Source organism: Miniopterus natalensis, chromosome 14, assembly GCF_054644295.1.
Source record: "Miniopterus natalensis isolate mMinNat1 chromosome 14, mMinNat1.hap1, whole genome shotgun sequence".
Taxonomy (NCBI): domain Eukaryota; kingdom Metazoa; phylum Chordata; class Mammalia; order Chiroptera; family Miniopteridae; genus Miniopterus; species Miniopterus natalensis.
Genome location: NC_142094.1, coordinates 38,078,915 through 38,102,288, shown reverse-complemented (window position 1 = coordinate 38,102,288; position 23,374 = coordinate 38,078,915). Strand labels below are relative to the sequence as shown.

General features: G+C 40.6%; 1 protein-coding gene across 1 annotated transcript in view; it reads left to right on the top strand.

The window, feature by feature from the left end:
- MYOF (myoferlin) overlaps positions 1-23,374 on the top strand; it is a 126,065-nt gene that overhangs the window by 56,462 nt on the left and 46,229 nt on the right. The window contains exons 16-25 of the mRNA XM_087824454.1: positions 150-232; positions 2,631-2,669; positions 3,917-4,041; positions 5,155-5,271; positions 9,285-9,462; positions 10,682-10,806; positions 14,190-14,296; positions 16,502-16,694; positions 17,836-17,991; positions 20,130-20,261. Of these exons, the coding sequence (XP_087680580.1) occupies positions 150-232; positions 2,631-2,669; positions 3,917-4,041; positions 5,155-5,271; positions 9,285-9,462; positions 10,682-10,806; positions 14,190-14,296; positions 16,502-16,694; positions 17,836-17,991; positions 20,130-20,261 (1,255 nt within the window). The remainder of the gene's footprint in view (positions 1-149; positions 233-2,630; positions 2,670-3,916; positions 4,042-5,154; positions 5,272-9,284; positions 9,463-10,681; positions 10,807-14,189; positions 14,297-16,501; positions 16,695-17,835; positions 17,992-20,129; positions 20,262-23,374) is intronic.

Below are 23,374 nucleotides of genomic sequence, written 5' to 3'. Positions count from 1 at the left end.
CAAGTGATTTTTTTTAAAGTACAGTAAAACTTGAGGCCCACTGGACAATGATTTCAGAAGTCTAGGGTATTTTCCAACTCTATCTTATTATTGTTGAAATGAAGATGCATCCTCATAGGTGGAGGCCTTAACCTGTGTTTTTTACACAGGGACCGTCTTACCAAAAATGATGTAGTTGGAACAACATATCTACAGCTTTCTAAAATTGCTGCCTCTGGAGGGGAAGTGGAAGGTAAGTCACACAGTGGAGCTGGAACAAGAGAGGGTGAAGACCTTCTGAAGGAGTGAACTGGGGTAGCCGCCTGGCAATGGACTTGCTTTCTTTTTTCTTTTTCTTTAATTAATTAATTATTTATTTTTATTTATTTTAGAGAGAGAAGAAGGGAACGGGAAAGGGATATATAGAGAGAAACACTGAGCAATCGGCTGCCCCTTGCTGGGGATTGAGCCCACAACCCCGGGCATGTGCCCTGACAGGGAATCGAACCAGCGACCTCTTGGTGCATGGGATGAGCCACACCAGCCAGGGCTGCACTTGGTTTCTTAAAGACCAAATGTGATGAGCCTAGTGAACCATTTCAGGGATGTTTTGGTGATGACCAGCAAAACAACTAATTAGTAATTAAAAGTTAAGGCAACTAACAGTTTGAAGATTTTAGCTTTCTTGCTCCCATCCAAAAATTCTTTCCCAGTAGCTGTTTTATAAATTTTTGAGTGTCAATACAGAGTGCTTAGCACCTTATTTTTTAGAGCAGCACTGAAACGATTCTACCCAAATATAAAATAATATTCCTTTTCTTAACTGATCGCCTTGGCAGGAACAGGGAGGTCAGGTGGCAATAAACCATGTAATCTCTGCTCCCTAAGATAGTGTGTATTAGCTTCTCATGCATTTCATGCTAACAGGCACTGACAGCCAGTACACTTTTCTTTTTGTTGTTTTCCATACTGAGAAACAACTGTCGTTTTCCATAATTGCCTATACCTGGCACTACGGTTTTGTGCATATGTCAGAAATTGTAATAGGGAATGAAGGAGAAAAACTCAGATGGTAAAAGAAAAAATTTAGTATTATACGTAAATAATATCAGCAGCTTATTTTTTGTTGCCTAAATAAAAATAACAAAAATTATTGTAATTCCTAATAGATTAGACATATTCAGTAAAGTGAGAGAATTTGAGAAAAGATTTTGTCTTAGGAAACCTAAGGTGTCTCTCATCTTCATCTTGTTCAAGAGAGGACCTTATGGCTTTTAAAAAATATATACTGTTAATCCAAGCAATAGCTAGCATGGATAAGAAGCTGGAAGATAAGAGAGACATGGCGAAGAAGCTATAGATTGCCTCTCTAAAGAAGAAAAAAAGGGAATGAGAAATTCTGAGAAAAACAAAGAACTGAACAAAGAAGATATAGTCCAAATAGAAAGTCGTGTGTGGCATTATTTTAAGCAAATGGTAGAAATTAAGGAAAAGATTCATCTGAACATTCTCTGCTGAGTGGCATAGGTGACCATGCTGCTGGAACAGCGGGTGACAAAGGAAATGTAATTACAATTATTCTTTTCTCTGCAGAGAACAATATTTATATGGTTGTTATAATGTAAGCACTATAAATTTATTTTTTATTTTTTATTAAGCCTGTAGTCAAAGCTCTAAACAGAATGTAAATTTCATCGCCCATTACAATGTAAAAGTGCAGAAGATAGAGATTAGAAGTGAAAGAAGGAAGGGGAGTAAAGGGGAAAGGTAGGTGGGCTACTAGCCTCTTATCCAGTGAGGAATCCAGATATAAAGACTGGATGAAATCATTGGTTTGATAAAGATGGATTAAAGACTAGATTAAATCTACCAATTAAAGGTAACCAAAGGAATATTTTAAAATCACGCTATAGCTATATGGAGGGAGGGTAAAAATTATTAAATTCATTTATCATTAGCAAAAAGTCATTAAATAATTACCAAAAGATAATTATTCAAGAAATATTGAAACAAGCATTTTTCATAGTGATAGTTACAGCCATTCATCCATAAAAATGATAGTTATAGCCATTCATCCATAGTTATAGCCATTCATCCATAAAAACAGAAATTGTTACAGTTCCAGCCCCTGTTTCGAGGGGTCTTTTCTCATTGTAGGCCCTGCAGACAATCTGTTACAGGGTCTCAAAATACAAAGGAGCAGCTGGTATCTCCTCAAAAGAAACAAATAATAATATACCATAAACTACAGGCCTTTGTTTACATAGCCTCAGATGACATTAATTTGGATTTTCTGGCCTTGGTCCCAACTGAGCCAGAAATAAGACAAGCAAACATTTTATTAACACAAAATGTTGGTAACATCACCAGGCTTCCTTTGGTGGTGAGGAGCTGACTTCTCAGATACCTGGTGGTTCTGGGACTGGAAAGATTGGATTATTTCATGTTGTTGCAAAATATTAAGCCATTTTGAATTTAACTGGCGAGATTTGTATAAATTACAAAAGGGTTACGTGGCTTGGGTCTGAATTTGGGATTTTTCTGGTGTCGCTAAACCACTTACCTAGCACTGGATTTGGCTAACGTTTTCAATGTCTCTTTTATAATGCTGTGTTTCTCGTTGTTTAACCAATTGTATTTTTACTATGTAGATTTCTCATCTTCGGGATGTGGGGCTGCATCGTACACAGGTTTATGCTTTGTAATTTTGCTATCTTCTAGAGCTTCCTATTTACTATTCTCTTATTAAGACTTATCAGTTGAGTGCCTTTAGAACTCCCCCCCCAAATGTTGCTGTCTTACAAATAATTTTTGTGTTAGTGCTGTATAGTTGTCCTGCATGACTAAGCTTAAAACAGATGTGCAACCACGCATTGTTCCACGTCTCATGTTTTCACCTAGATGCAAACCATTCTATTGGCTTCGTTGTAAATAACTGTTTGTGAGATGTAACATTTTTTGTTATTGTTGTTTATGTTGAATACATAAAGATACGGGGCACTAAATCAATTGTTTGAAATAACTTTCCCCCACTTTCAGCATGGATCTCTAGGTTGGAAGATGCTGACTGTTTTCCATTTTGTACCTTGAAGGTCTTCATCTTCCAAATACGAGGGATCATAACCTGTCCTTTGATTTGCACAGCTCTTGCCATTCTTTGCAAGTTTGCTTAGTGTTCTCACACTTACCGTCACAACTTTCTGAGGGCAGGTGGTGTTGTTCCCCTAATAGATGAGACACTGAGGTTTAGAGGTTTGTTACCCATCAAACCCATGCAGTGCTTACATTTCCCCATATTTACCGACAATCTCCCTTTGACTACTGCTATTTCCTAACATTGCCCTCATTGGGTAGCAGTCTTGCTAAGACCAGGTAGCAAAAATGAGGAACATATTGCTTGTTCATCAGAGACAGAATGTAGTGAATAGAGACTTCGTGTAGCTTATGAATATCACGTGGTCTTATAACCATAGGCAGGCTGTTCATTGTTACATATAAAAATTTTAAATCTCATGTATTTTAACTTGAAACTAAATGACATTTTTGGAACAAAGTTAATCTGATATACATCATTTAAGTGACTTCCCAAAACAATATAATCTTTACCCCGATTGCTAATGACATGTTTAATATGATGCCAATTATAAACTTGCAAAAAATGTGAAGATCATCTTGAAAGTCTTATTCTTTAATTTGAATAACATTTTTTTTAAAGAATAACATGCTTATTTGAACTACCCCCAAATGTTTTTAATATTTTATAGCACTAAGAAAAGGGAAACATGAGGAGTCTCACAAGCGCTTATAATTTCCACTAATACAACTAACTCACAAAAATGGAGGGAAATAGTTTCACTCAGCCAACTAATAACTAATATCTGTTTCAACAGATTGAGTGTTTAAAAGCCTAAAACCTAATGATGATGTTGTCTCTTAGCAAATACAGGAGAAACAGAGGTGGGCTTTATTCCAACATTCGGACCTTGTTATCTGAACCTTTATGGAAGCCCCAGAGAGTACACGGGATTCCCAGACCCCTACGATGAGCTAAATACTGGAAAGGTTGGTTTCTCAATTAAAGTTTGTTATTAATGAGCATTGTTAATGAGATTCCTTCTTATAATAGCTGTAATTAAGTCTCATATTTAGGGGACCTCCCCCCATACACACACACATAGACCTACCACACAACTGATCAAATGTTGAAGGATGGAAGTCTCACGCTCCTCAAGTCTTAGAATGCAAGAATAGGAAAGGATCCCGGAGGTTGTCTGATTTGGTAATTGCCAATGCATAGCCTGGCCATTCCCCCACTCCTTATACCTAGAACAGATGTCCATAATCAATGCTGGCTCTCTTTGCTAATAAGCAAATGTGCTGCCTTAGAATTCTGTTCAACACCATGTTCTAGGAATTTACCAAATGACCGGAGGCAACATGCCTAGTGAAACTCTTTGCTCTCTCCGATATGATCCAACCTCTTTATTTTGTAGGCAAAGGCATGGAGGCCCAGAGATGGGAAGTGATCTATCACAGTAGAAGCCAAAGTAATGTCTTTTAGTGAGCTCCCAAAACTCAGAAGGGACTAAGGTAGAAAGAAAAAGCCCTAGGAGGAGGTCAGAGGACTGGCTGTGGAGGTGGAGCCTTCCCACCCTCACCAGAAGCTTCTATTGCCAACACTCCTGCATATGGTGGGGGGAGTATCTGATATTCATCCTCACACTCAGCCGCACCCAGTCCTCCTTTACTTGTTGGCTACTCTGAGACTCGCCCTGGTTGCCAACATGGCAAACTTCCTATTCTGCAAAGAGGAGAGAAGGAGCCCAGTTACTGTAGATAAACACAGAGCTGCTCTGTTGAAGCAGGGTGAGGGAAACTTTGATTCCCTTCCACAGCCGCCCCCCAGCCTCTGGGAACCCCTTCGGATCCTTAAAAGCCTCTGACCTCAGTCATGGCTAAGCTCTCTTTCAGGCCGGGCTCCCTGGCTCTCTTTGGGATGCTACCTGAAGTCATTGACTCTTTTTTCAAATACCAAAGACCTAAATCCATCTTAGAGAGTTACTGACTGATTCATTTTGGAGGTTAGGACTGTGGCAGGATTAGTTGGAATAGAGAGACCGTACTTTCTGCTGTTGTTCATGCCTTGAGGAATAATCCTACATTGTTGCCTTTCAGGGAGAAGGAGTTGCCTACAGAGGAAGAATCTTGGTTGAACTGAGCACTCTTCTTGAAAAGACAGCACCGGATAAAAAGCTTCAGCCCATTTCAAATGATGACCTGCTGGTTGTTGAGGTAAATGTTGGAGTGGTGATAATGCTTAGTACAGAAAAGAGTGCTTTAGAGGATTGGTGGTGGGAATGCAAACCCGGAAGGAAACATCCAGGGTCTGAAGTTGGGGAGAGGCCTGAGTCATAGCAAGTGGCCTTCAATGCCCTCTTGACCTATCTACAACAGCCCAATGGGAGTGATGAGGCTTGTTTCATCTCCAGTTGTCAGTCATATATAGTAAACAGACCAAAGATGGCAAGTTGGGCAGTTCTCTTTGACCTACAGGCTCTTTGACCCTATTGATCTATGCCATGTTGGCTCACACACACCTTCAAGAGCTATTACCTGCTACCCTTCATCCTGCTTAACAAAAATCACCCCTTCCCCAAATTCACATCTGAAGCTCTACCCTATACCAACTCTATCTACAAAGTGTGCTGGTCAGTGATGATCAGGAGCGCCCCAAGGCCCTAAAAAGGAAGGAACACCCATCTGTGTCTAGTAGACCATAATGTACATGCTTTAACTTTCTCTGTTGTAGGCAGTAGTGCCCATGGCTTCAAGGGAGGGCCCTAACAAAAGCTAAGGCTCAGACTTCCCTAAATGAGGTTGGTTGTTCCTTTTTCTCGGCCCTCCTTTTACCCTGAGGGTTCAGGGGAAGTAGGGAAAGAGCTGGGGGAAGGGCTGAGTTCTCAGGTGCACTACTCCAGAGCAGCCTTGCTTTAGGGCAGCTAAGCAGATGGTAAGGGTGCCCCTCTTGGAATCTGGACCTGCAAAGTGGTCCAAGGAGCTGCTCCATCTTGAGCAACTTGGTCACCGTGTGTACCCGCTCTGTTGAGAGTTCTGATGGCCAGAAGCCTGAATTATTGTCTCAGCCCAGAACCTCCAGGGTGAGTGTCTTATCAGGGATTCTGCAGGTGACTGCAAGCTCTTCATGGGGAAATCCAGAGAGTTCTCATGGAATCTTGGCCCTATGGAGGTGTGCATGCAGAACCAGCCCAGCCAGAGGCAGCACCGCTGCTCCTGCACAGAGCCTCCTCACATACCTTCTCTTGTCCCTGCAGCCGCCGCATGAACAGATGGCTCCATTAACTGATCACTTTTTTCTTGGCCATGATTCAGCCCCAAATTATGTTTTATATTTTTGCTCCTTCCCCTCTCTGATACCATCCAAATGGCTTACAAAAAAGGAGGTCTAATACAAGTAACTTCCTACTTCATAATTTTCACAGAACAATTCAGACCAAATCCAGAGCTTCCGCAAGATTCCTGAAACTGGGTAGTTTAGGGGGCTTAGTTGTGGGCGGTTAAGGGGACTCCTAACAAGTGACAGAAGTCCCCCAAGCCCCTCTCTACCAAAGTGGCAGGGATGCTTTTAAATTTACAATGCCCCAGCAGAATCTCCGGAAGAGGGGGCCCAGGTAGACGCATATTTTAAAGCTCTTCAAGTGACTCAACGTGCAGCTAAGGTTACTAACCAATGTTTTAGAAAGACTTTCAAAAAATATTGTGACTCAGAAGGGTTTCTGATGAAATCCTATTGGAGGTTTTAATTAAGCCATGTTGAAAATTCCTTTAACCAAAATGGAGATTTTATAACTGTGGGATGTCCTGGGGTTCTTCAAGACAAGAAGCTGCAGTCACTGACAGACATTCTTAAAATAGTCCTCAAGAAGTTAAAAACAGAATTGCCGTATGATCCAGCAATCCTCTGCTTTGCAGATACCTAGAGAATTGAAAGCAGGGGCTCAATTGGATATTCGCACACCCATGTTCATATTAGCATTATTCACAGTAAACAAAAGGTGGGAGCAACCCGTGAATCCATGGGCAGATGAATGGATAAGCCAAGAGTGGTATATGTATACTGTGAAATTAATTAAGCAAGGCGCCCATTAGACCGAGGTGGCTACAATGCCTTGGCAGCCTACGTAAGCAAACCAAAACCTAAGCCTGTAAATGCCTCAAGGTTACTGCATGGAAACCAAAGCCACAAGTAGCCAACTGGGCTTCCCAAATAATGCAACCACTTAAGCTGTCACCAATCAAATAATTTCCTTGCCTGCCTTCCACATCTGCTCAATAAAAGCCTCCCCTTGCTTCTGTCAGTGGAGCACTCTTAACCACTTCTGGCTTGTTGCTGCCCGATTCTAACAGATGTTTACTCAAATAAACTTAAAATTTTTAAATATGCCTCAGTTTATCTTTCAACAATACAATGCAGTATTCAGCCTTAAAAAGGAAGGAAATTCTGATACATGCCACCACATGGCTAAAACTTGAGGTCATTATGCCAAGTCTTGAACAAACAAATCTTGTTTGATTTCACTTATATGAGGTACCCAGAGCAGTCAAACTCAGACACAGAAAGTAGGTGGAAGTGGGGAGGTAGTGCTTAATGGGCACAGAGTTTCAGTTTTGTAAGTCTAAAAGAGTTCTGTGGCTCGATGGTGGTAATGGTAGCACAAAAATGTGAATGTACTTAATGCCACCAAATTGTACACTTAAAAATGGCTAAAATGAATGAATTTTACATTATGTGTGTTTTACCACACACAAAAAATTTCAAAACAGTTGTCTGAGTACTTCTTTAAATGAATGACTGCATTCTTGCATCATACAAGCCAGAAGACCCAGCCACAACTGCGATTCATTCTGTAGAATAAAAGCCATGATATGGATGAATAAGGAAGGAAAGAAAAATCAGTTAATAAATATCCTACAGGGGTCAAGTAATTTTTATTTGCTTTCTAGAGGTAAAAAGGTATCACTACTTTACTGCTTAGATTGTGGTACACAAATGGTAGCAAAGTAGCAATGGGAGAAAAAAACAAAAACAACACTAAAAAAGTCATCATATGTGGCCTCCAAATCTCAAGTTGAAGGACTATAGACCTATGAGTTCTGAACTTGAGAGGCTTTTGAACTAAACTTGCTATGGTGAGAAATTTGTCATGCAATTTGAATATTGTTACTCGTGGGTCTCACGAGTTCACCAATGGAGCACATAGCCAATACGGCTGCACTACGTAACCACTGATGTTCTCACCCGCAAGCTGGCCCAGGATATACAGAGACTGGGTACCAACAGTGATCCAGAACAAACTCTAGATGTGGACAGTGTTAAATGGCAGAATGTCTAGGACATAACCAAGTACAGCGATTTAAACCACTGCATAGCCCTGTTTGACTGAAGGATGCAAAGATGAGTAGGGATGTGATCCATAAAGGAGAGAAGCCATCTGAGCAAGGATTTGGGACAGGATGTGGATTCAAGAGACTTTATATGCCCACGTGAAGGAAAACCTCAAGGGCTCCTGGTCATTTCTGCTAGGCTGATGGAAACTCAGTGTGGTCATTCATTGTTGGCTCTATGTTCCACCCCCTCATGCACACATACGCTCAGTAAACCAGTAATTAAAAACAAAAAAAAGAAAGAAGGAAATAATGTTTGATTTCTATTTCAGAAAAATAAGTTCACCTAATTTCACTTATTTTTAAATGTCATTAATAGTTTTTATTGTTTCTGATTAGAAAATTAATACTTAAACAATTAAAAATGTATAAGGTAGGGAGTAAAGTTAACCATAAGCTCTCTATATTCCCCAACATAACTGTTAATAATTTGACTTATATTATTCCAGACTTTCCTCATGCATATGCCAATATTAAAATATACATTAATGGGTTCACTCTTAAATACCCTTTCTCCGTGTTTCACATATGGATCTACCTAAATATTTTATGAACTTTCATTCCTTTATATGAATGTAACATAATTTGTTTAACCAGGGACCTATTAATAGATATTTGTATTGTTTTCATTTTTTTCTCTATTTTACGCTGTGCTGCAGTGAGCATTCTATATTTGCCCACTTGTGTGAGTACAAGGGAAACTACTAGATTCAAGAACATTCCTCGCTGGCATTTAATTCAACACTAATTATTAGGTTTAGAACTTGTATTTGTTAGAAATCTACATGTAAATTAGAGCAAAAGGAGTTTCATTGAGCTTTATGTCTGCCCATACTTTATAGAAATATCAGCGAAGGCGGAAGTACAGTCTGTCTGCTGTGTTCCATTCGGCCACCATGTTGCAAGATGTTGGCGAGGCTATTCAGTTTGAAGTCAGCATTGGGAACTACGGCAACAAGTTTGACTCAACCTGTAAGCCTTTGGCATCAACTACTCAGTACAGCCGTGCCATATTTGATGGTAAGACTGACTTCTCTCCTGTACACATTTAGAGTGGATGCAACATAAGACACAAAGCATGCAATGTGTTCTCCCTCTGGCAGCTGTTATCCCCAGCATGTGCTTAGGGGAAAGGAAAAGGTTGAATTTGTGAAGGGAGGTGGCTGGAGTACAGACACCTTTAAGACTAGTCAAACCAAAGAAGCAGCAGGCCCTCTGCCAGGGGCTGAACCCCCATGCCCCATCCCATGCCCAAATTTAACACTGCCTCTGTTTTGTAAAGACACAAGATGGTAACTTGCTGAACACTGAGCTCCCCCAAAACTTCTCCAACCTATTTCCACCTCTGACCTACCAGGCCTTAAATCACTCTTAGGTTGAGTCGTTGAAGTGTATGGGACTATGGCTCAGAGCCTGGAAAATTGGGCTTCTGCTCTTTGCTCTGTCACTCACCAGCACCAGCACCTTAGCTGCATCACTGACTCTAACCATCAGCATCTTCATGTTCTTCAGAGTTGCTCTGAGGATTAAGTAGCTGCATTTGAACAAAGATGGATGAGAAACAGTCCCTGCTTTTAAGGAGCTTACATTCCAGTGTATAAAAGAAATAATAGTAGAAGGCAGACTATGAGAATGCTCTAATTAAGATATTGACAAATGGTTTAGAGTATAGAGAAGGGAAGGAGAAATTCTGACCAAATGTTCCAACAGTTTCATATAGTTTTTAGCTAATTTTTGTACAGAGTTAAAATATAAATGTGCTAGAAAATGTTGGCTAATGATTCTTAATCACTCTAAAGCTTTAAGTAATACCAAATCCCATCCAGCTAAGGATTTAAAAAAACAAAATTCTTTTTCTTGCCCACTTCCAACAAAAATATTCACTTAGAATAGCAGTTTTCAGGGACAAACATACAACCTAATCTCCCATGCTCCCTATATTTTCTGCTATGTATTATGTAATCATCAGTGATGTTCAGATAATCCTGAACCACTAAAAATCCTGAAGATTGCTTGTTTTACTGGTATTTTAGAGTTTTTCAAAACAGGCTGAATAAATAAGAAATAAATAAGAACTTTCTGTCTATCCCTCAGTTGCATAATTGAATAAAATTAAAGAACCTGGCCACCCAGACCATTTCCCGAACATACAACTAAATAGTAACCCAGTTTGCGCATCTCTTTAATAAACATGATGTTTAAGTGTCCAATGTTACTGATCCTCAATGCTTTACACCAGGGAACTACTATTATTACCTGCCTTGGGCCCACACAAAGCCAGTTGTTACCCTGACTTCATATTGGGAGGATATTAGTCATCGCCTGGATGCAGTAAACATTCTCTTAGTCATGGCAGAACATCTGGTAAGTTTATCTTTTTTATATTTTCTTTTCACCAGACAGAGTGAATTAAATTAAGATACAAGCTAGGCCACTCTAACACAAGACCTCAGGTTATAGTGGTAAGGAAGATAAAAGCAGTTTCTTTAGTTACAGTGAAGATAGGTGATCAAAGGCTGGTATGGAGGTTCAGTGGCACTGGGGGCCCAGGCTCTTTCCCTTTTGTTGCTCTGCCATCACTAAGTAGTTTTCATGGGAGAGGCAGTTTCCTGCTACATCCACACTCCAGACTGAGGAAGGGGAAAAGAGGGGGAGAAGGTGGCACAGGTCTTTCCTTTGAAGGGAAAGACCCAGAAGTCACACACTTGATTAATATTCACTTTCCATTGTCCAGAATCAAGTCCTATGACCACATCTCACTATAAGGGAGTTGGGAAATGCAGTCTTATGTCTGGGCTGGCATAGGGCCAGATAAAACTTCTCTTACTGTGGAATAGGGGGGATGGAAATTGAAAGAGGGGAACAACTTACAATGTCTGCCACAATCTGTATGTGAATATGGTATGGAGAATGCCTCATTTCCATAGGAACAGGCAACACTTAAAGCTTAGCTATTAAAGTAGTAAAAATCTCTACTGTAGGAAGAGGTGGGCTCAGAAGAGCCAGAGCCTGACATTTTCCACTGAGGCTGTAGACTAGAGGAACTCTCCTTGTTTGGAGCTTAAGCCTTCACTGTGATTAAAGCTGCATACCTGTGATATCTAATTACCCATCTAGTTGACATGGGTGAGGAGGAAGGGAACATGACTGAGATAAAGATACTAATTCACTTCTATCAGTATTGGTATCAAATCCATCTGGTATTAGTGTTTTGATTTTCAAGTTATATTAGTATTAATTTTTTTCTAAAATCCAACCTCTGAGAGGGCTGGATTAAGACATGTGGTGATCCTGGATTATACCTTATCTAAGACTCCATGGAAAAATCTAAAAATATTGTTCTATGGTCTAATGACAATATTGAAGGAGAATTTGAGATTTAAGTTAACTGAAGTAAACTGCTCACATAATAAAGCTGCAATTGATACACAGTATAGTTGTGGTATTAGTTCCCAATCCTTCATCTCAAGGGAACTGGCAGAGAATTGTTCATACTTCTATTCTAATTATGTTTTGGGTATGAAGGGGAGCAGAGTTTGCTATCCAAAATATGCCTCTTTGGGATACTGATTATTTTTGGCTGAGTAATTTTAAGAAACAGTAGACTTAGGAGAACCTCTGAAAACCAAGTAGAAGTTACCCTCTGCATAAGAACATTTACATTTGTAAGGGAAATCTCCATCTGTAAGGGTGCTTCCCTCACTGTCCCAGGCCTGCCTTCACTATCGGGAGATAATGCCTGGGCTTAAATCTGCGTAACAGTTTTATCCCACAACCTGCCAGATTGACTCTCCATCCCCAACACCTTCTTTCCTCTTTAGCTGAAGGTGGCATTTAAGGTGATGTCTTCCATCATTTTGGAGAAGTACTCAGTGTTCCAGGGTCTCTCCCATGTATACAGGAGGTATACATGTTATTATAGTTTAATTCATTTTTCTCCTGCTATCCTGTCTTATGTTCGTTTGATTATTAGTCCAACCAGAAGGCTCTTGAAGGGTAGAGGAAGACTTTTCTCTCTGACAGGGGTTTAGCTTTTTTCCCTCCTACTCCTTCTCATCGGCTGTCTCCATTGACCCAAGTGTTCTAATTCCGCACTAATCTGGACAGGATGGTGGCCTTTCATGATTAGGACTTTTGATAATCACGATGGGCTGTCCCTCAATCTGTTGGCAGATACTCAAAGTGACATAATATGTTCTGGGCTTATCTTGTACTGTCCCTTCCCCAGCCCTGAAATCACCATTTCTCTAAGGAGCCCTGGTTCCTTTTAATGGGAATGGCTTGTAAAAAGTAAGAATGCTCAATACTACTTAGATGTCATTGCTTCTAGGTCTTCTAAGTGGGCAAACTTAAAAGCATACAAACATGTATACATATTTACTTCTGTATCTGTCAATAAACTAAACCCAATGTGTGTATAAGGAAAACCCCAATTCCATGCTAATGCCAGTGTTTTTTCTAGTCTTCCTTATTTCTGTATGTACAGCTCTCTCCTCCAACAGCGGGAAGCCTGGCCTTCGTTATCCTCAGTATGTTTACTCATTTGTTTAATCCTAAAATCCAAAGATAAACCACTGTGGTGGGGGGGTGGCGGGGGGGGGGAATGATATCTAATTAGAGTTTGATTTTTTCTTTTCTTTAAACTGAGGGTATATAGTCCACATATTGCATTTGACAAGTTCCTTTGGTTAGTTCAGTTATGTTAGCAGTCATTTGAAATACAGTTAGCTTCATTCATTCCTGTTTTACATTCCATTTTAGGGTTCCTTTCCCCCATCTTTGTTGGTTTTATTTTATTGCTTTTTGAATGCATAAAATTTTTATATGGTTTTGCTGATGTAAGCAATGTCCAAATCTGTAAGAAATTTTGAGTTTATTTGAACCAAACTGATGACAGTTGCCCAGAATCAAAATCTCAATGGATTAAAAAAAATGCTCCAGAGAATGGCAGTTTTGGGTCTTATTTTAATTAGAATAAAAGGAGGAAACCTAAAGAGGGTTACATGAAACTCATTGGTGGTTGGTTAAGGGGACAAGAGAAGGTAAAGTGGGGAACTCTCTGAGATTGGATAAAGGGTTAAATGGAGAGACACATACTACTTTTACATTGGTAGGAACAGGGTAGTTAACAATTAACATTTACAGCACAGAGATGGTATGAGGGAGAGAAGATAATAATGAGGGTCTCTGTGGTCTCGTGTTCTGGTGGGAGATTGTGCCCCGAGTGGTCTGGAAAAAGAGGATTCCTCTGACATTCCAAATGCCTATTATCCTAGATAAAAGTCAATAAACAGCCTCAGTTAAGGTAAAGATTGACTTTTGTCATGGAAGATACTGGCCTAGGACATGACTATCCACCATGACTCGCTTTCAGTTAGGAAGTTTTCATTTCAGACCATCCTATGTGGTTACTTTAGGTCTCTGAGTTTGTAAGGCCACCATACAGGCCTCTGCTGAGCTTGTCAGGTTTAGTATGTGGCCCCTCTTCATCCACAGTTTCAAAGGTCAAATCTCTATGAAGAGGTCGTCTTATTACTTAAGCTTATCAGTGCTGGTTGCATTTTGAAGAAAAATAAATAGTGGTAAGCTATGGTGAGCATTATTAAAGGTAAAACAAAACAAAAAACACCTGGTTTTTCTGTTAGGTCTTTGCATATGTATGTTTATTAAATTAGAGTTAAACCTTACTGGGTATAATGGCGTAATGCACAATTACCAATTATTTCCTCTCTTTCCAAATTCTTCAGCAATCAAACATAGAGGCTCTAAAATCAGGAATACAAGGTAAAATTCCTGCAAACCAGTTGGCTGAAATATGGTTGAAGCTGATTGATGAAGTTATAGAAGACACAAGGTACATTGGTTTTGTGTATCCCAGAATTCCCAGCCATGCTTCCCTCCCTTAAACTATAAGACTAGAAGAGCCTTAGAATTGTCTCTAATGTTTGCCTGAAAATTTTGAATTAGTCAAGCTTTTCAAAAGTCCATCACAGGGCGGAGTCTCTGAATCACCACCAGGAAAAGCTCCACTTTCAGATTTGGTGCCATTTCTAATGCAGCCTGTGGGGGCTGAAGCTCAGGCAAGGGGTGGGGGAGGGGGGAGGGGGCAGGGATATGCTCCTGCATCCCGCCAGTCTCCAAGAAAGGTGACTCCTGGCTCCCACAGAGAATGGGATCTGGGGGCCGAGCATCAGTTTTGCCATTCAGAACATCATTTGTAATGCCAACTCATTTTAGAAACAGCCTTTTTACTCGCTCTTTTACTGAATTCCTACTCAACACTCTGGCCCAGCCTCCTTTAGATAAAGCCAGTAAAGTTGACTTGAGCCAGAGAACCTTTCAAAACCGTGACTACGGGAAACAGCTCACCATCTCTGGGTATTTGGAAATCAAAGGAGGAAGTGACTCATTCCAAATTTGTTTTAAAGATTGGTTAATAACGCAGTGGACAGGGAAGTTCCAAAAGAAAAGCGTATTGAATGAACACTTCTCACAAGCAGCAGGAAGCAGAGACAACCCCCACCCCAATGCCCTAAGTCTCCCTGTGTTCTTGTGCCTTCTAGTGGTGTAGCCAGGTAATTGACGTGCAGCTGAGATCAAAGTGTTGCTGAGTACTTGCTTATATTCAGAGAATTTCAATCTGGGTCCTAAGAGGTCATCTCTTCCCGTCTCCTTATTTTATAGATGAGAAAACAGAGACCCAAGGAGGTGAAATGATGCATCTGATGTCCAGAGTTGGGCTTATAACCACAACTCCTCTTCCTGCTGTGTTTAACACTGTCAGCATCTATTTATTCCAAGTCTCAAGTGTGACTTTTGAGCTAGCAGCTTCCATATATATTTATGCCTCAAAGAATCATTCCAGGGACTTAACCCTTCCAGTACATTGCCATAATTACTGGTGTAACCAAATAGAAACATTTGGCAATACCTTTCATGTAGAAAATGTGAATTTTGAGGTTTGCTAAGCAAAACACAGAAATATCTACTTTCACTGTTCTTGAAGAATTAAATTGGAATCTTTTAAACTTCATGTAACAGGAAACTTGTGTTTAGGGGAAGTCATGCTAGGATTTCCTTCATTTAAGAAGTTGGGTGAAATTCAAGCCAGTGGAAGTTTCAGGTAGAGGCATTGTGAGTAGAACTTCCTGGAATTGGTGACCACCTTGCCCCATGTCCCTGATAGTGGCCATGAGAGGGAAACCCTGGTGGAAGAAGGCCATCATGGCCCCAGCCCAGCTGTTCTAGATTCTCATTTTGAATGGGAGCTTGGCCTGCACAAGTGGTTCTTAACCTCTTGGGAGCTCATGGACCCCTCTGAATATCTGATGAGACAATGCCAAGGATGAAGACAAGGAGATGTTGATGATGGCAGCATTATTTAGACTTTATTATGCAGCAGGCATTGCTCTCAATGCTCTCCATATATTAATTCATCTACTTCTCACAGCAACCCTAAAAGGTAGATATTATTTCCCCACATTTGAAGAAAGGAAAATAAGAGATCACAGAACTAGTAAATAGTGGAGCCAGGATTTGTACCCAGATCGTCGGCTCCAAAGCCAGGGTTCTTCATCATATGTCACACTGCATGTCAACACAAACGTACACTTTTCCAGGGTTCACAGACCTCCTGAGGCTCACCCACAGGTGACCTAGGGGTGTATGGTCCCTAAGTTAAGAACCCTTTAGCTAAATGGTCTCTAATCTCCCTCTCCTTCATTTTGTGGGCCTATACAAATGATTGTAAGCAGCAAAGGAAGTCCATTTCTCCCAACTGCAGCTGCTGTTTCTATGTTCTTTCTAGTGATGCCATGGGCCTTGGGTCAAACCCAAGGACTTGCTTTGAAATTTTAATCTCCCTGCATTCTTCATGAGAGTGAGGAGAGTCTTAACTGGCACGTGTGATCTACCAGACACAATCTATTTCAGCTTAAACCTGCTTATACAGTTAGGAAAATGGTGTGGTTTGAAAGATGGAAACCAAATATAAATGACTTTGACAGTTCTGAAGCGTAAAAAGCTATTTTGCAAACTCTGTTGTTTTTTTGTTTTTTAGATACACGTTGCCTCTCATGGAAGGAAAATCTAATGTCACAATTCTAGATACTCAGATCCAAAAGCTGCGATCCAAATCTCTCTCTCAGATTCATGAGGCAGCCATGAGGATGAGGTCTGAGGCCACAGAGGTGAAGTCCACATTGGTGGAAATTGAGGACTGGCTTGATAAATTAATGCAACTGACTGAAGAGGTAGGGCTTTTACACTACACGAATGTCACCTTGATATGGAAGAAGGATTGTATGGACTGGCACAAGGATAGAGATGGTAGCAGGAAAATCTAGTAATTTACTTAGGATATTGACCAGATTTGATGGATGATGAAATCAAGGAGTTACCAGGCTGAGATGCTAATGGGTAATGGGGTTGAACATCATTGAAGTCAAGGCAGAAGAAGAATTTTGAGCTGGTGGTCCTGGAAAGGTCTTCAGAGTGGACAAATCATTATCATAATCATGGTACAGTCAGAGAATACTTTGAGTAGAGTGATGAAGTAGCAGATACAGATTAAGTGCCACCTTTGGTTGGGATTGGGAAGACGTGGCTTTGAATCTGGATCTACCATGTGTAACCTTGGGCAAAATATTCAAACTCCCTAAGCCTCAGTTTCCACATACGTAAAATGGAGATAAATATACTACTCATGTCACAGCACTGTTTTGTAAAGATTAAAAGGATGATGAGTGTAAAGGGCTTAGCAGAGTACCGGGCACACAGTGAGGGCTAGATAAATTTTGACTGCCATTAACCTCTGCGGACTAGAACAAGGGAGCAGAGGACCCCTCCTACTGACCTTCAGAGGTGGGGTGGGGGACTAATATATTTGTAAATAGAAATACATTTGAAAAAACACACGTGATTACAGTTAATTTTTATTTTCTACTTTCTATGCTTTGGTGCTTTCAAATTTTCTTTAGTGAACTTGTATCACCTTTACAATCAGAAAAAAAAATGGCTTTAAAAAACTAAATGAATGTTTCAGATTTGGCAAATATCAGAAAATATATGAAACCTGTAACTGATGTTGGTGGCTTTCTTCAAATTATGGGCAAAATAAGAGGGGGTATTTCCTAAAATACCTGTCAGAACCCAGAGAGTAGGCAGGGCTTTGGGCAGGTGAAGACCTGCTCTGCTTCCTTCTATGCCCTTTGACCAGTCACAGCCTGCTCCCAGCCTGTGGGCTCAGTGTGGTCCTAGAAGATGTGAGACTCAGGAATGTGGGGCAGACAGTGTTTCTTTGCCAAGTGGAGCCCTGAGGGCCCAGCCTGCAAGTCCCTTTGCATTTAGGCTAACTCTAGCTCTGCTTCCTTTTCCATCCACCCACATGACCAGCCACAAAACAGTATGCCTGACATTATCATCTGGATGATCCGGGGAGAGAAAAGACTGGCCTATGCACGCATTCCTGCACATCAGGTTTTATACTCCACCAGTGGGGAGAATGCATGTGGGAAGTACTGTGGGAAAATCCAGACCATCTTTCTGAAGGTATGGCTCCATCACTGTGTAATGTGAAATACTTAAATGCAAAATCCATATTCCTGAGAAGGGACTGCTTTATAATTTGCCAGTCACTGAATGGCTATGGCACTCGTGATCTATTCCTGCCCATTCTGGCCCCTTCTTCTGGGTTGGTAATTCCCAGAGAGTGGTTTGAGGTTTGCTGGCATTTGATCAAAGACTCTTGGAGAGGTCTTTGTGGCACTGATATTAACATGACACTGTGAATGCTTTGCTTTCTGGCATGAATTTTCCACTGATTTCTAAAGTCTCATGCAAACCAATGCCTTTCCTCCCTTCCCTTCTAGGGAGTATTTGGAAGTAGGGGGGGGAAGGTCATATAGATAGTCCATGGAATCTATTCCCTAACCAAATGGGTCCTCTAATTGAAAATTTGGGGAGAATTATTACTTTAGGGCAGGGGTTCCAGACATTATTTTAGAGTCATGAGCTCCTTTAAGAACCTGATAAAAGTTGTTGGCCCTCTCCACTAGAAGATGCACATCTCACAGGCATCCAGTATTTTTGCACATGGAGAACCAAAGGCGGCCCTGGGGCTGGAAACAGAGATCAGAATAGTTCCCAGGTGCATGTCTGACATCCCTCTCCAGGGACTCACCCCAATGAGTTCTTTGGATTTGGAGGAGAAGAATAAAGAGCAAGAAGAGAAAAAAAACAGTGAGGGAAAGTGTTCTCTGAAAACAAGGTGGTATCTGCTAACTTTTAATGAATGTAGTCATTGCTCTTTAATCAGGAGAGCGGAAATAGAACCTGAGTGATTATCTTCTTTCAAGTACCTCTTGGTGGGATACATTTTACTTTAAGGTAGAACCACAATTATAATTGACCTCAGCAGTGGGTGGAAGCAAACTGATTAATAAATAAAATTTCACAGGGGGTGGGAGAGGAGGCAGAGTGGTTTTCTCTGCATTACATTGTAGGACTCAGTGGATAAATAGCAAAATGCTTTGAAGAGAATATTTTATGTATTTATTGATTTTGTTAATACTCATTATCCAGTTTAGAGAATTATTTCATTCAGTGGGGTTCTTTTTGGTCTTGGGACTGACCCCTTTCCACAAAAAGAATAATTTTACAAAAGTTGTTGAAGACCCCAGAGAGCTTTTGTTTATGTGGGTTATAGCTACTAATATTTACTGTAACAGAAATTAAAACTGAGACATTTAAAAATATTTGTTAATTTATTTTAAAATAATAGACCCATTACATGTTAACTTAAGTTGCATGTTTTTATACACTATAACTGTACTTTCTTCAAAAATCAGAGAGCAAAGTGATAGTGTTTTACATTTTTGCAAACCTCTTTAATGTCTGGCTTCACAGAAATTTAACTGGATTTTCATATCTGCTTCTATATTTATGCTAATGGAACAAGTTGTTTGGTTGAAGTATATAAAGAGAATCTGACCTCACCTAGTACATAGTTTGAAAAGGGAGGAAACCTTTGCAGATAATTGATATTCATCTCTGATGCAACACTAAACTTAAGTGGTAGCTTCTGAAAGGTTTATTGCAGTGTGGAATGTGAAACCATATCATTGCACTTTATTGTCTCTGCTACATTCAGATCCACTAGCCTGGTCGGTTTGGCTCAGTGTGTACTTCCCATTTTATCCCACAAAATATTAAAAAGACGTACTCAAGGATCAGGATTTAATGAGATTAGTATTTTTACTGCATTATCAAGGGGCTACTTAAGTAGTACTAGGATTTTCTTTTCTTCATGTAATGAAGAAAACAATTCCTACTGGTACAATTTGCCTAGAGTTTCATCTACCATGGCTTTTGCACCATCCGTGCAAATGCCAATACAGTAAAAAGACAAGTAACATCTTAGCATTAGGAAAATAGTTCTGACCTGTGAATGGCCTGAAAAGGTCTCAGGGACACACAGATCTATGGATCACACTTACAGAACCACTCATTGCTTTACCTGTTATTTTAATCTCCACTGTAGTGTCATTTGGAAATATTCTAACTGCCCAAACATAAAATTAGACTGGTGAGAGCAATGATTAGATGTTTTGTATGCTTTTGGCTCGAACTTAATGTCACAGCCCGTGCTGTGCCCACCATAATGCACCATGTTTTTGTGCATCTCACAGTATCCACAGGAAAAAAACAGTGGACCAAGGGTGCCCGTGGAGTTGCGAGTGAACATCTGGCTGGGCTTAAGTGCTGTTGAGAAGAAGTTCAATAGCTTCGCAGAAGGGACATTCACCGTCTTTGCTGAAATGGTACATTTCATGTCATCACTCTCTTTTCCTCTTTGTGGGGGTACATTTACTTTGCATTCTTAGGGAAAACATTCAAATATCTAAAACCACCACTACTGTGTAAAATCCAAGCCAGCTGAGGGACCTGATCCTGAGGGGTTAGGGAAAGATTGACTTGAGGTTTTATTGTCAACATTGAGACAAAACAGAGTGATTCACACACAACCAGGAATGAGGGCACTGGAGAGGTACAGAGAAGCCTGCTTGGGATCAGGAGTCTTTAAGCCACTAGAGACTCATTTCTCACTGAGGGGAAACTGAAGGTAGGTTTGCCTAAGGGCAAAGAAAACCCTCCCTGAATGCTTAAAAGACAATAGAGATAATTTGTAAAACCTTCACTGAGTTCAAAATCCACTTAGTTATTTAAAAAGTCTTATCTCAGCCCTGGCCAGTGTGGCTCAGTAGGTTGGGCATCATTCAATGGACCAAAAGGTTGCTGGTTCGATTCCCGGTCAGAACATATTCCTGGGTTGTGGGCTTGACCCAGATTGCAGGCTTGATCCCCAGTGTGGGGCATGCAGGAGGCAGCCAACCTATGTTTCTCTTTCTCTCTCTCCCTTCCTCTCTCTCTAAAAGTCAATAAAAATATTTTTTTAAGTCTTATTACAATTAAACCAGTGAAAATAATTTTCACAAACTTTACAGCTAAAAGCAGAGTTATTTGGATTGTTTTTTATATACTATTTTTAACTCAAAGTGCTTATTGATATGAATTTATCAGATGTACTCAGTGGGTCTCTTCTGATAATTTTCAGATAAGCTCCATTCTTCTGTAGATGAGCCTTCATGCTCAACTAAATGGGGAGATTATCTTCTATCTAGCTAATTTATACATGTGTTCCTGCTGCCCAACACTATACCTGACAAGGAGTTCAGGGTTGTGATTTTGATCTGCTTGCTGGGCAAGGAACCCATGGCTATCTTCTATTTTGTACTTTTTATTGATTTAGCAGTACCTGCCACATAAATATTTATTGAATGAGTAAATAAATACATAACAGAATTCATCCACTTATCGATATCCCTCCAACCATTTATCCATTCACCCATCCACTCAACCATCTACCCATCCATCCATCCAAGCTTTTAGGGAGTGGTAGCTTTAACCCAAGCATGGAGGAAGGTGCTGAAGGTGATGAAAAAGCCAAGCCCTGTCCTCAAGGATCGCATCATCTATTTCAATGATTATAAAACTGGGTGTCCTGTTAAACATGCTGACTGCCAGAGCCACTCCAGGGATTCTCATTCTGTAGCTGAGTGAGGGATTAGCACCGGAGGTGATTCCATTGTGGGTAGATATGGGGCATCAGTGGACCACTTTGAGAAGTAATGAAACACATGGGAGACACACAGAGTCCTTACAGCACAGGCTTGGAAGTGCAATTGGACATAAATAGAGTATGTGCTGGAGGCTGCAGAGGCGGCCCTGAGTGGAGGATATTGATGTCCAGTCCAGTGGGCAATGTGAGGTGGAGGGCATCAGGGCACACATAGAAGAGGTTTGCTCCTGAAGTCCTATAGCATTTCTTGGCTTCCAACTCTGTAGCTGGAGCTAAGCCTGGAGAAGCTAGCACTGAGCAAGGACTGATCATTCCAGGGCTCCCTTCCACCCTTTCCCATTTCCAGATCCTTCCCTGCATAGAGTGAACTGGAGTTTCAACTCATATAAAGAGATGATCCACCCATTTCAGTTGCTTTGTGTGACTCTATAGTTTCTCCAGAATCTAACAGCCTTTGAGTACCAGGAAGGGCACATTAATAACAATAATGGAAATATTGCTGGTTCTTTCCTTCCCGTGCTAATACCATACCTTAGGTCTCTACAAAATCCCTCCCCACCCCAGATTTCTGGAAGTGTCTGAGGTGCCTCACATGTGCTAACAGTCCTTCCCCAAAACTGCTGATTAAAGGCCACAGCCTCAGAGCCATGTGGGGCCCCCATCTCCACTGCTGCTGATGTCCTCTTGTCTGTGCCAAGCTCCTTACCTGAATTTTACTAGAGCCATGCTGGCTTCCATGCAGAAGTGAGAGGAATGCCTTGTTTCTCCTTTCTGTGTCCTTGTCACTTGGAAGCCAAAGGAGCTGTGCATATGCCCTGATGTCTGCAAGCCCTGTGACAACAGCTCTTCTAGCTGTTCTCTCAAGCTCATCTCCTCTCAAGGCTCAGAACCAATATCTGAGACAGGCACTGTTGTGTCCTTGAACCCAATTTCCCCATCAGGCCCCTAGTCAAACTTCTTCCCTCCTTCTTCAGCCAGAGACTCCCCTTTCACTTATGCCAATCATCTTCTCAACGAGCTCATCAGCAGACAAACGGAAATTTTAGTTTGGACCCAAACAGGGACACTTACCTGGCAAATGTCAACACTTGATAGTTGACACAGTAAAGGATATATCATTGTAGATTTATAAATTCTAACTTAGAAAGAAGTGCCCTGTAAACCAGGCTCTGCCTTTGCCACTGAATCTGCTTCCAAAAATGTCTTAATCTACCCATCGGTAGGGATGAAGGCTCTGAATTTTTAGGCCCCATAAAGGCTGGATGTTAAACCACCTTTCATGTTTCAGATGAGTTCTTTGTAGACTGCCTGGGAAATGTAGCATCAGTTATAATATTGTTTCTATGGGGAAATGTGCCCCAACTTCTAGGCAGTAGGCTTGCAAATAAACTTAGAAGCCTGCACATTCATAAACTGAGGACTTTTTATAGGTATCTAAAAGATTAGGTTCAGAGAACAATATGGAGCCATTCAAAATAATAGAAACAACTAGCATGATATACTACTGTTCACAAAGCACTTTCACAATCATTTGCATATTTGAACTTTATAATAAATATAGTATTATATTATCCCCAGTTTACAGGTGGGAACACTGAGTCTTAGAAAGAGGAAGGATTTACTCTAAGTTGCATAATCAGTAACAGCCCAGGTTTGGTCATACCTTCTGAATATAAAGCCTTTTAACTTCCTATTGCTGTTTAGCCTAAGTCCTGGATGGACTTAAAAATGTATGGGTTGGTTCCATTTCTTGCTCTCTGATGGTGTTTCTCCATTTTTATTTTCTTTTAATAG